The sequence below is a fragment of the Ahaetulla prasina genome, chromosome 1 (assembly GCF_028640845.1).
Source record: "Ahaetulla prasina isolate Xishuangbanna chromosome 1, ASM2864084v1, whole genome shotgun sequence".
Lineage (NCBI taxonomy): Eukaryota > Metazoa > Chordata > Lepidosauria > Squamata > Colubridae > Ahaetulla > Ahaetulla prasina.
In genome coordinates, this window is record NC_080539.1 from 148,368,662 (window position 1) to 148,381,780 (window position 13,119).

Genomic DNA, 13,119 nt, shown 5'->3' on the forward strand with positions numbered 1-13,119 from the left:
AAACTGATAACATTCTGGTCACTGATGATGCCAGTATGGAAAGAAGAATTCCTCAGAAACATACCATTCAGTACAATTCAATTTATCCAAGGCACTTTTTTAAAAAATACTCCTTCTTTCTCTGGTCTGCTTCACAGGAAGAAACAGTTGGAATACATAAGATGAGAAGCAAAGAGTGAGATTTTTGAAGTGAAGTGAAGCATACTAAAATAAATGTTTTAGGAAGAAATGAAGTTAAGTGGCCGGAATCTGTCACTTCAATCAGATGATTACATTCAATCCATGTAATCATATAAAGGAATGAAGTGGCTATCAAAAAGGACATTGTAAAATATGTGTTCGGCTATAGCACAATAAATGATAAGTTCATAATTATTAGAATCCATGGAAATCCAGTAACATCTACGTTATAAAAGTTATTCACTTACTAGAGATATAATGATAGAAGAAATTAAGAAGATGGCAAATTGCAAAAAGTGTTAAATCAATATCAGGGAATTGCACCGTGCACTGCTATGTGGTTGAAATGCTAATGTGGAAGAAATGAGCAGCCTGAATTACAAGAATATTTTGATTGAATAAATGCAGTGATGCAAGATATACTGTATGTTAATAGAGTGTTGTGAAGACAAATTTTTGATAAATAGCAGCTTCAAGCAACGAAAACACACCTTTTACATTGGGATATTATGCAGTAGATAACAATGAAATCAATCAACCACATATTTGAAACAGAAGATGAAGAAATGCAGTTTAGTAATTATAGGATTTCCAGGAGCTGAGTGTGAAACAATTTTAGGTTGGTATGATTTCACCGGGGGGGAGGTGGGTGGGTTGCATGATGGTTAAAGATGCTGAGCTTGTCAGATGGAAACTGACAGCCCAGGTTCAAAACCCCGAGCTCTGTACAACGGGGTGAGCTCCCGTTACTTGTCTCAGCTCCTGCCCACCTAGCAGTTCTAAAGCATGCAAATGCAAGTAGATAAATAGGCACCACATTGGTGGGTAGGTAACAGCATTCCATGCACCTTGGCCTACAGCCATGCTGACCACATGACCATGGAAATTGTCTTTGGACAATGCTGGCTCCCTCAGCCAAGAAACAGAGTTGAGCAACATGCTCTAGAGCAGGGATCTCCAACCTTGGCAACTTTAAGCCTGGTAGACTTCAACTCCCAGAATTCCACAGCCAGCTTTGCTGGCTGAGGAATTCTGAGAGTTGAAGTCCGCCAGGCTTAAAGTTGCCAAGGTTGGAGACCCCTGCTCTAGAGTCAGAAATGACTGGACAGGGAAACTATTACCTTTATTTCTACGATTTCATGTGGAAGACACATGGTTGGGATACCATGTCAGGGTTGCAAAAATTCTAACTTTTTTCTGCCATTAAATTGTTTTCTGAATTTGTGTGGCTCAGATATACCCCATGCTGATCCAGAACACTTAACTTATATGAAACAAAACCAAAAGATTCCAGTGAAGAGAAAGAAAACTCTGTAACAAGAAGTGGAAAAAACATTCTCAAACTGTTAAAGAGCAAAGAATCCGGAATATGCTTTCAGAATATGCTTTCAGAATATGCTTTCAGAATATGCTTTCAGAATATGCTATCCAGTCAAGCAAAGGCAAAAATAATAATAACAATGAAAATTTTGGAAAACAAGAAAGGCAAATAATGACAATGAACAGCAACAAGCAACAAAGAAAGATCTCCGTTTCAATAATGCTAACACATAGAAGAAAATAATAGAACAAAGAGCAAAATGATGCTATTCTTAAGAAGCTCATAAGAACATTTATTGCTAATATATTCAAGAATAATCACAGAGAAAGTCTGCTAGAAAATAGAGAGGCAAATAAGGTTAGAAGAAGACAGAAGTTATATTGAAACCCTTCACAAACGGAATTCCAGAGTGACAGAAATATCTATATACAGAGAATGTATTCAAGAACCAATCCCACTAAAAAGTTACACATAAGAAGCAATAATCCGGCTGTCAAGTAGAAAGGCACCGGAGGCAATCAAAATACCGAACCGAGCTGTTTAAAGCTGCAGAAGAAGCAGTTAATCTGCAAATGATTCTATGTCCGCAGGAACAAGTCTATGCAGTCCAGAGGCAGCAGGTAATTGGGGGATAGATGCTATACCAAAAACGACAGAGGCAACAGAAGGTGCAGATTTACCAGCCTTTTGCACTGTTTCCTTACTTAAGCAATGATTTGTTTAAAATTCTAACAAGGTGAGTAGAAACCCTACAGAGAGAGCGAAACCCCAAATGAAATGGACGTTTCAAAAAAGGCAGATGAAATCACATAGCTAAGCAAATGGAAAGAAGAGAATTTAGGAAAAGAATTCTGTAGAGATTCTCAGTCGTCCAGGTCATGGTTGTCCCAAAGGTGCTTTTCCAGGAGGCAATCGGACTTCCTTGTTGTTGTTTTTCTTTGAAGACATTTCGCTTCTTATCCTAGAAGCTTCTTCAGCTCTGACAGGATAGTGGGGAGTGGAAGGATTTATAGTCCTTGCAGACAAATGAGACATTTGCATCTTTTAGAGGGTCGTTGAAGCACTTGGAGGTTTCTCAGTGTCCTCAGGTTCACCTGGGGAGTGTAAATGGTTCCTATAGTCTGCAATTATTACTATTTTTTTCTCTTTGGGACAGTTAGGAAAAAAATCTTTGCTCTATGGACTATAAGCATGGCTTTTGACTGTGAACATGAAATATATTCTTACAAGTAACAGGTGTACCAGGACTCTTGTCTTTTGAGGAACACTTTCAGAAGCCGAGAGAAAAGGGTATGAAGAGTAGAGAGAGAATACAGTATAGCCCTTGTTCTCTTCCCTATTTAACTTGCACAGCAAATATTTTATAAATTTGGCAGGACTGGAAGGGACGGCAACCAGAACCAAAATTGGAAATTAATATGCCAACCAATTGTGGTATAAAGGGGATGTCACCTTGTTACCTGAAGTAATATCATTTTGAGTAAAAGTTGGAAAATGAAAGATGGCAGGGGATGTGTTGGGAGGGTAAGGATTCAAGGTCATGTCAACCAGCATGCTTAGCAAACATCTTATTGATAACATAGATGTGAAAGCAGTAAAGGGAATTAGAAATAGATAGTGACAGGCAGTGGGAAGATGGAATCGGCCAAATCAAAAAAAAGGTAAGAATATTTCTATGACAATAATAGACAAGGCAATGGGTTTCCAATGGTAAAGAACTGAACACATAAAAGAAAAGAAGAAAAGAAGATAGATGCTTTTGAATTAGGGATTTGGGGACTATTATTAAGAATAATAAAAATAATAATAATAAAATATACATAATAATAAAAATATAAATAATAAATTAAAAATAATAATAATAATAAAAAATAATAAAATAATAATAAAAACCCTGACTGCTCTTTAGAAGGCCAGATCCTGAAGATGAAACTGAAATACTTTGGCCACCTAATGAGAAAGAAGGACTCACTGGAGAAGAGCCTAATGCTGGGAAAGATTGAGGGCAAAAGAAGAAGGGGACGACAGAGAATGAGGTGGCTGGATGGAGTCACTGAAGCAGTCGGCATGAGCTTAAATGGACTCCAGAGGATGGTAGAGGACAGGAAGGCCTGGAGGAATGTTGTCCATGGGGTTGCGATGGGTCAGACACGACTTCGCAACTAACAACAAATTAAGAATAGTGTAGACTACAAACAGAACCAGTCAATGAGTCCTAGACAACTGAAGACAGGCTACTCTAGTGACTTTGGCCATATGATACAAGATGATTGAAGAAAGCAACTGGGCTTGGTTAGACTTAGGAAAGTCAAGAGATAAGATGGGTGGACAGGCTATATAAAAAGACGTTGAGACTCTAAGAAAGTGTTCAGAGAACAGCAAGAAAGATATTAAGAGCACTTGAGGCTAAAAAATATGAAGAATGGTTGCAGGAATTGGATATATCTAGCTTAATTAAAAGACGGACTAGAGGTGACATGATAACAGTCTTCCAATATCCAAAGCACCTGAAGCACCTGAAGACAGGACAAAAAGCAGTGATGGAAACTAATCAAGGAGAAAATTTACCTGGAACTAAGGAGAAATGTCCTAACAGAACAATTAACCAGTGGAATGACTTGCCTCCAGAAGTTGTGGGTGTGCCATCATTGGAGATTTTTAGGAAAAATTGGACCATTATTTGTCTGATATGGTCTAGGGTCTCCTGATTGAGCAGGGAACTGGACTAGAAGACCTCCAAGGTCCCTTCCAACTCTGGTATTCTGCTAAGGTATGAATTGGTGCTGTGGTAGGTATTGTCCATGTAGTATAGACAACATAGAGGCCCAGCCCAACTCAGTGGCATTCTAATACCTTTTAACTATTCAAAAGAACTATCAAAAATATGAGGAATAAAAGGTCACTCTGAACATTGTGTGTGGTTTTTGGTTTTATCCTTCTCCATAGAAACTGACTTAAAAAAAATGATATGGACTCTAAGTCCAAACATTTATATTTGTATCTTCTTTGGTAGTATATACATCATTGTCTAGAAATGTAACTACAAGCTTTCGTGCAACTTAGTGACCTTTCAGATCTGTTTCCTTTCCATAGCATAATTACTTTAAATAATCATATTTTCCATAAACTATCACTTGAAAATATTTTTGAAACTGGTGGTGGGGGAAAATCTGGGAAGACTTGAAAGGATTTTGGAAGATACTTGTTCTTTAATGAAGATATGTATTGTTCAGGTTGAGGATTTTTTTATTTGAAGTCTCAGGAATGTATTATGAGAATGCCAACTGTTACAGGGGAGGAAAGAAAACAGAGAAAGGAGATATATTATTTTAAATCAGATCTTCACAAAGCAACAGCATTCTCAGCACTGTGAAAACTCAAGTGTTTAGATTTCTCATTGAAAGACTGCAGCCGTGCAATGCCAATAAGTTTCAATGCTACCCTTGAGAATGAAAAAGCACTCTTGAATTGAAGAGGCAGTTTCTGATTTAGTTACAGCCTGAAAAACTCTTAATAATTCTATACACAGGATCTCAGGGTTACGTTTGCTGATTTTTATGAACTAAGACTTGAAAGTACTTCAGCCAAGTGAACAAAAATTGATTTCATTTTATCTGAACTTGAAGGAGGACCCTATTGGCCAAATGGATTTATTTTGTAGCATAGCTATTCCGTTAATTGCATTTTAAAAACCCAAACACAATGCTGTGTCTGTGAATGGCACATGGCATTTATTTGCTGAAATCACTACAAAGGCTGCCAATATCAATGGGCACGTTCATCTTAATTCAGAAATGACTCTGCATTCACTTTGATACAGAAATAATTGAATTCTCTAAAACTCTGCCAGAGAAAATAGAGAAGCATTAGTCTTTGAATACTTGGACCAAATCCAGCTTGCCACCTCTTTGTATATGGCCTGTGAGATAAGATGGGTGGACAGCAGGGGTGAAATGCTACTGGTTCAGACCGGTTCCCCTGAATGAGGTTAATAAATGCTACCAGTTTGGATGAACCGGTAGTAAAAAAAAATGCTACTGGTTTGGGTGAACTGGTATTTCCAATGATCAGCTGTGCTGCGTGATTTATATTCGCTAGAAAGCAGGAAATCCTTCTTTCTAGTGAATCTAAATTGTGTGGCACAGCTGTTCCCCCCCTTGCTGTTCTACTTACCTTTGCAGACTCAGAAAAGTCTTCTTAATCCTCCTTTTTCAGCGCTGCATGGTAGTGTCTGCAGTGCGCATGCGCATGCGAAGCAAACCGGTAGTGAAGCAAACTGGTAGCAGACTTTGGAGCATTTCACCCCTGAAACGTGGTAGAACACCAGGCCCTGAGCTCCCCCAGTCAAGGGCCAGACTGAAGGCCAGGGGCTGGACGACCTGGGGAACAGATCTAGGTGTAGCATATCAGCCGTCTCCTTGCTGGCAATTCAAAAAGCAAGTGACAATTGAGAGCTACTTGGACTGCAAGGAGATCAAATCAGTCAATTCTTGAAATCAATCCTGACTGTTCTTTGGAAGGACAGGTACTGAAACTGAAGCTGAAATACTTTGGCCACTTAATGAGAAGAGAGGACTCCTGGTAAAAGACCCTGATGTTGGGAAAGGATGAAAGCAAAAAGAGAAGAGGACCTCAGAGATAGCAATTGCACTTAGACTTAGCACTTAGACTTATATACCGTTTCACAGTGCTTTATAGCCCTCCCTAAGTGGTTTACAGAGTCAGCCTATTGCCCCCAACAATCTGGGTCCTCATTTTACCTATCTCGGAAGGATGCAATGCTGAGTCAAGATGGTTAGATAATGTCATCAATGCAATGAACAATCAATGCAATGAATTTGGGTAAGCTCAGGGAGATCGTGGAGGACAGCGGGGCACAGGATTGGTTTGCTATGGTCCATGGGTTGTGAAGAGTCGAACACGACTTAGCGGACTGAACAAAAGCCATTGTGGTCAGGAAGGTTTCGTGATGTACATCACTTGCCTCCTTCCCTGGGTTGGGAAGCCCTACTCTCAACTGCTAGGTTCCATAGTAACCTTCCAAATGGATTACAGTAACATGCTTTACTTTGAGCTACCCTTGATGTTTATCTGGAAGCTTCAAAATGTAGCAACACAGGCAGTTACGTGTGTTTCAAGAACTGCACATATTACATCTCTGCTTCACAAACTACATTGGCTGTCAGGTTGTTTCCAGCTCCAATTCAAGGTGCTGACCTTTAAAGCCCTCTATGGCATGGGGCTCACATTATTTCTCTCCCTGATTGCGTCTAGTCATCCCATCAGATCCAACAGAAGGAACAGGTGCTGTCGGCTAAGGAGCATTGTTAGGTAGCATCCAGAATCAGAGTCTTTTCTGCTATGGTACCCGTCCTCTGGCACCTCACACCCCACCACCAGGTGAAATTTCCCCAATCTTCCAGCTTTCTGGAAGGCACTCAACAACTGGATGTGACCTCAGACTTGAGGTTCCCAAGGAAGTATGGATTCCTTAATTAACCAATTAAGTGGTTATACTGTATAGAGGTAGGTATATATAGGTCTCCTCTATCTTTTTATTGTATTTTTATTGTAGCTTTTAATTTTTAACTGTATTTAATGGTGGAAGAATGTGATTTGTGTTTTAACTGTATATGTTTTAACTGCAAGTGAGATGGGCAGCCATGTAAATTTAATGAATTAATTAGCGCAATTGCTTGATCTTCAAGAGACCTGATTAAGTACATTGTATAAACCCTGCTAGACAGCACAAGGAGCTGTAGAGGAAAGTGAGAAAAAGCTAATTTTCATTTCTTTAGAGTGGCTGCAGGGATCCTATTTTAATTGACCAAACAAATGATACTGATTAAATGCCATTGCTAGCACCGGGGATGAAATCGTGTATTCTGTACACAATACCGGTAGTCCTCCATTTACGACCACAACCGAGCCCCAAATTTTTGTTGTTAAGTGAGGCATTTGTTTAGTGAGTTTTGGCTCATTTTATGACCTTTCTTGCCACTGTGGTTAAATGAATTACTGCAGTTGATAAATTGGTAATCTGGTTGTTAAGTGAATCTGGCTTTCCCATTGACTTTGTTTGTGAGAAGGTCGCACAAGATGATCACCTGACCTGGGGATAGAGCAACAGTCATAAATATGAACCAGTTGCCAAGCATCTGAATTTTGATAACATGGTTGTGGGGATGCTATAAAAAGTTGTAACTGTGAGAAATGATCCTAAGTTCCTTTTTTCAATGCCATTGTAACTTTGAATGGTCACTAAATGAACTGCTGTAAGTCGAGGACTACCCATATACAACAATGTAGCATCCTGCTATTGTTTTCTTAACCAAAAAAATCAAAAACTCGGTGGTTGAGTTTGGATTGAAACTTCCATGTTATCAGAGGATGGAATAAAATATTTCTAGCCATGTCCCAGATATTTTATTTTTAAATGCATATTATCCACAAAGTTTTCCTTTAAATTCTTCTTCCTTGTCATTTTTTTTAAAAAAATCTTTAATCTTATTAATCTATTAATCTTATATAGAAGGAAAATAGAGACCCCAAACTAGATCAAATCATTGTGTTCTTTCTCTAAAATAAAGGAACATAATAATAGAAGAGCAGCTGGGTGTTACCCATTTGATACATCGGGTGGTTTGTTCTTATAGTAACTGAAAACGTAGTTTTAATCGGAGTTGATAAAATATGCTGCACACAAAATTTGTCCCTTGATATTTTGGTGAAAGATTGTTCAGATTCTCTCCCCCGCCCCCCATCTCATACAAGTGTTAAATAATGTACTTATGAGACAAAAGTAGAACTAAACTTCCAAAAAAAAAAGATTATTCTGCAACCACTTCTGCAGAAAATTGTCTCTTTATACCTCATCCTCTCAGCCGATTGTTGCTGTTGCTGTTGTTGCTTTGTATCCCGATGAGGATACAAAAGAGCCATATGGCACTCGAGGAAGTGGAAAAATCAATTTATATGCCCCAAAGAAGCAGATGATATTTCGGAAGGTCAGTAAGCATTGTAAATTATTCTACAATCATCAATGTTAGAAGTTATGAATGAAATAGAAAAGTTTTGTGCCACATTTTGTAAGAGGGTTTTTTTTTTTGTACAATATAGGCTCTGATTTAGATGGATGCGTGTGGCAGTGCATTTCTAACTCCCTAACATTTCATGCCAAATGCTTCAATCTACCTTCATACAATTTTGCCACATGTAGTAATCTTGATCACCTCAACTTTTCCATTCTGGAAAATTTTTTGAAAAGTGATGCCAAAACTCATAGACAGAAGAGAAAAAATCAAATTCTAGTAAATAATCAGTAGGTAGATATTAGTGGAAAGGAAGGGTTCATTCCAGGGGTGAAATGCTCAATCCGGTAGTGATGCCGGTGGATGGTTTGGAGAACCGGTAGCAAAAATCACCCCCCACCACCACCCATGCCCGGCTGAGCCATGCGATCATCAGAGGGTTTTTTTTTTTACTTTTAAAAGCATTTTTTCTTCGGCCAAAAAAATGCTTTTAAAAGTTAAAAAAAAAAGCCTCTGATGATCGCACGGCTCATCTGGGATCGTCAGAACCCTTTAAAAGCATTTTTTTCTACAACCTCTTCGGCTGAAAAATGCTTTTAAAAGGTTATGACGATCAGGCAACTCAGCTAGGATTGTCAGAACCTTTTAAAAGCATTTTTTTAACAACCTCTTCAGCCAAAGAGGTTGTAGAAAAATTGCTTTTAAAAGTAAAAAAAAAAAAGTTGGCCATGCCCACCCAGTCACATTACCCCCACTCACCAAGCCATGCCCACAGAACCGGTAGTAATAAATTTTACATTTCACCAATGGCCCATCCCATTTGTTCTTGCAGACTATCCTTAATACCCAAAGGAGCAAGCCAAACATCAAATATTGGCATTAATATTAAAAGCCAGCAGAAAATATATTCAAAATATATTCAGCTTAAGTTTTTAAATTGCATGCTTCAAGCCATGCTGATGAACAGTAATCTAGTTCACAGAAATGTAAGTCATAATGCTTCCCTTTCTATTGGACAAATGTGTTTATTTAAGCATTTTTCCTGGCAATAATAGAAGAGACTTCTATTTCTTGCTTTCCCAGTGCACATCTAAGCCCAGTGTAATTAAAATCCTATTATTCATTTTTTTTATTTCTGCTGTAGTCTTCACCAAAGAGGTCAAACAGTGGCTTATGCACCGTTTCCTAATTACCTGGAAGAAGAGACCGAGGTTTTATCTCGAGCAGCTGAAAAAATGGAAACTTCCACGCAAGACTTGAAAGGAAAACATCAGAAGCATAAACGCATGCTGTCTCCAAACGGTGAATAAATACATAAGGATAATACTGGGAATGGAACCCTGTGGTTGCTTGAGAGGGTTGTGTCTCCTAGATTAAAGCAGTACTATTTTATTAAAAAAAAAAACATTGCCATAGGTCAGACTTAAATTTATAGCAGAACTTGAAGTCCCAGCTAAACACTTTAAATGTTTGATTTTTTAAAAAAAGAAAATGAAAGAGAGAAAAGAAAACTCTTATAAAACTGTATTTGTGCTTCAGGCCAGGATGGGAAAAAAAAATCAAGTTTGCCAAATAACAAGGACACATAAATCCTGTATATGATGATGAACATAATTTCTTTTTTGGGGCTATTTAAATAGTTGCTGTTGTTAGTTGGATATAGTTTATTAGAAACGAAGGGATTGCTCATTATCTAGCCGTATGTACAGACGTTTCAGAAACTAACAAGCATTTGAGTTTTTTTAAAAAATAGTTTTCTTTATTTCTCTAAATGCCAAGGGACATTCGCACAAAATTAGCAATTGGCATTTAAGTTTTTTGTGCTTATATTACTTATTTGCATAGTTTAAACCATTCGCTGCCTATGCAGTGAGTCAACAGGCTATGAATGTGACAGCTTTTTTTTTTTTTGTTCGAATTTATATCCCGCCCTTCTCTGAAGACTCAGGGCGGCTTACATTGTGTAAGGCAATAGTCTCATCCTATTTGTATATTTATATACAAAGTCAACTTATTGCCCCCAACAATCTGGGTCCTCATTTTACCTACCTTATAAAGGATGGAAGGCTGAGTCAACCTTGGGCCTGGTGGGACTCGAGCCTGCAGTAATTGTAATTGCAGGCAGCTGTGTGTTAATAACAGGCTGCATTAGCCTGTTGAGCTTTGTTGGAAATGGCTAATCTCTTGATGTGTACATACAATTATGGCAAGCAAGAAGAGGGAAAGACTACACTGACTCTAAATTGTTATGCACTGGCATTCAGTATTGTGTTACGTTGTTAGAGGTTAATCCAGCAGAGCTGTGATCTTGTATGGCTGCTCAGTTCACTTGGCCCACCTGTATGCATTGTAATTTTTAAGACCCCATCAATAGCCTGCATATACTGCTATACTTTCTGTCACAAAGACTACTGTGCTCAAAAATAGCATTGGCCCACTTAAGGACATCAAAGATAAAACAGAGGAGCATGCAGGAAAATGATAACTGAAGTGAATTAGAAGAAAGTTTGATGGAAAAGTTTATTTTTCTTGAGGAAAAAAACCTTGAAAAGTTTATTAGAGCCCATCTTTCTACATCTCTGGTTTCCGCAGCTAAGAAGAGCATATGTTAGATCTGTGGATATTTTAAAGTTGCCATTAAATCATTACCACTAGTGGAACAATAAGAATTGAGGATAATTTTTACTAATCACATTGGGGAACAATATTTCACAAAATAATCCTAAAACAGATAGAAATGGATAAAGTTTTTATATATTTCTCATGAAATATATGCAGAAATGGCAATAGAGCTGCAACATTAGATTTAAATGTAGCATCAGCATCAATACTTTTGTAGAAAGCAATAGACCAAGTATTTTAAAGCTGCCCAAATTCCTAGAGCTATTTAGATGACATCACAATTACTGGAGAAAATTGTTAGGTGAATCTTCATAATCTCAAGGCAGCTTTTGCAAAGATTAGTAGAACATGGTATTTGAGCATGACACAACAAACACGGAATCTTTAAAACTAGTATAACAAATGGGAGTCATACCATTGGTGCGCAAGGCCTACAGAAGTGTGCAGAGAAAAATCACGTACTTGTGAATGACCCAAAATATGTCATAGCCGTAATTCTTTTTAGTATGCATTAATTATTATGACCAATTCTTGACAATTTAGCCATCAAGCTAATGCGTCAGTCATTGACTACATTATAACAACTGGGTAGGACATGATAGTGGAGAAACATTGAAAAGGGATGTTATGATCTTCTCACAACTTGGGGGTTTCAGGAAAAAAACATATTTGGAAAAACTTGTATTTTTTCATTATCAGGGAACCAGATCAGAGGTCGTATTCAGCAGGTTCTGACCAGTTCTGGAGAATCGGTAGCAGAAATTTTGAATAGTTCAGAGAACTGGTAAATGCCACCTCTGACTGGTCCCACCCCCATCTATTCTCTGCCACCCGAATCCTAGCTGATCAAGAGGAAATGGGAATTTTGCCATTAGTCTTTGCAGTAATCTTCCCCTGGAGTGGTGAGGGAATGGAGATTTTACAGTATCCTTCCCCTGCCATCCCAGAAGCCACACCCACAAGCCACACCATACTCGCCAAGCCATGCCACATCCACCAAGCCACTCCCACAGAACTGGTAGTAACAAAACTTGAATCCCACCATTGAACCAGATGAATACTGTCTCTACCCAGTATCATCAACTCAGAGATACACTGGGATCTACAAGCAAAAGTATCTAGTCATCAACATTTCTGTACCTAATCCATTTTCTCTTTCATGAATCTGTTTATAGAAGACTTCTCTTCACAAGAATCAGGAATCTTTTTTTGTTATCAAGAGCTTCACGAGAAGCCTTCAGAGAAGCAAAGAAAATGGTGACATCATATATGATGCTTACCACCTTATAGCCCACATTAATCAGTGAAGCTGGCATGTGATTCCTCATAACTAATATGGTCATTGTTATCTCATGTGTCATGAGGGACTGCTTTCCCATAATGCTCTCTTATAGCTGTACAGAAGAGCTAGGCACAAGCAGACAGGAAACAGCTGTGTTTGGTTTGGGGAGTTAAGCAATTCAACAAATACTTGAACAGAAAGGATGTGTCTATCCTGATAATGAAGCACTACTGACAATTTTCACTCCATAAAGAAGAATTTCTCCTATAGCAAGTGCTCAAAATACGTGACTGGGCTTGGTTCTTTGGATTCTACTGATATTAATCAGAATTCTAATGGATACACAGATATGCAGATTAATTTGTCTCTACAGAAGAAACAATCTGTAATATCCAGTTCAGATGGAGATACTTTTTTTTGACATTGTTTTCTTTCCAGAGCTTGAAAAACTTCCTATCACAGCTAAGATTATTTGAAGGGAAACTAGGAGCAAGCCAACACTCTCTTAAGCCTAAATAGCAGCTCAGAGTAGCTGGAACATGTGGCAAAAATCTCAGTTTGTGAAGTGTTATCAGTCTCTTCATGAAGTTGACAATGTCGGTATTATTTGGAACTGTCCTACCATTCAAGTCAAGCACTCACATTTTGAAAAGTTGGATGTTTTAGAATAATAAAAATGAAGG

General features: G+C 38.2%; 1 protein-coding gene across 1 annotated transcript in view; it reads left to right on the plus strand.

Moving 5' to 3' along the window:
- The first annotated feature begins 3,136 nt into the window (after nt 1-3,136).
- The window catches only part of TPO (thyroid peroxidase), a 52,010-nt gene continuing 42,027 nt past the window's right edge, over nt 3,137-13,119 (plus strand). The window contains 2 exon segments of the mRNA XM_058177757.1: nt 3,137-3,162; nt 9,677-9,834. Coding sequence (XP_058033740.1) covers nt 3,137-3,162; nt 9,677-9,834 — 184 coding nt within the window.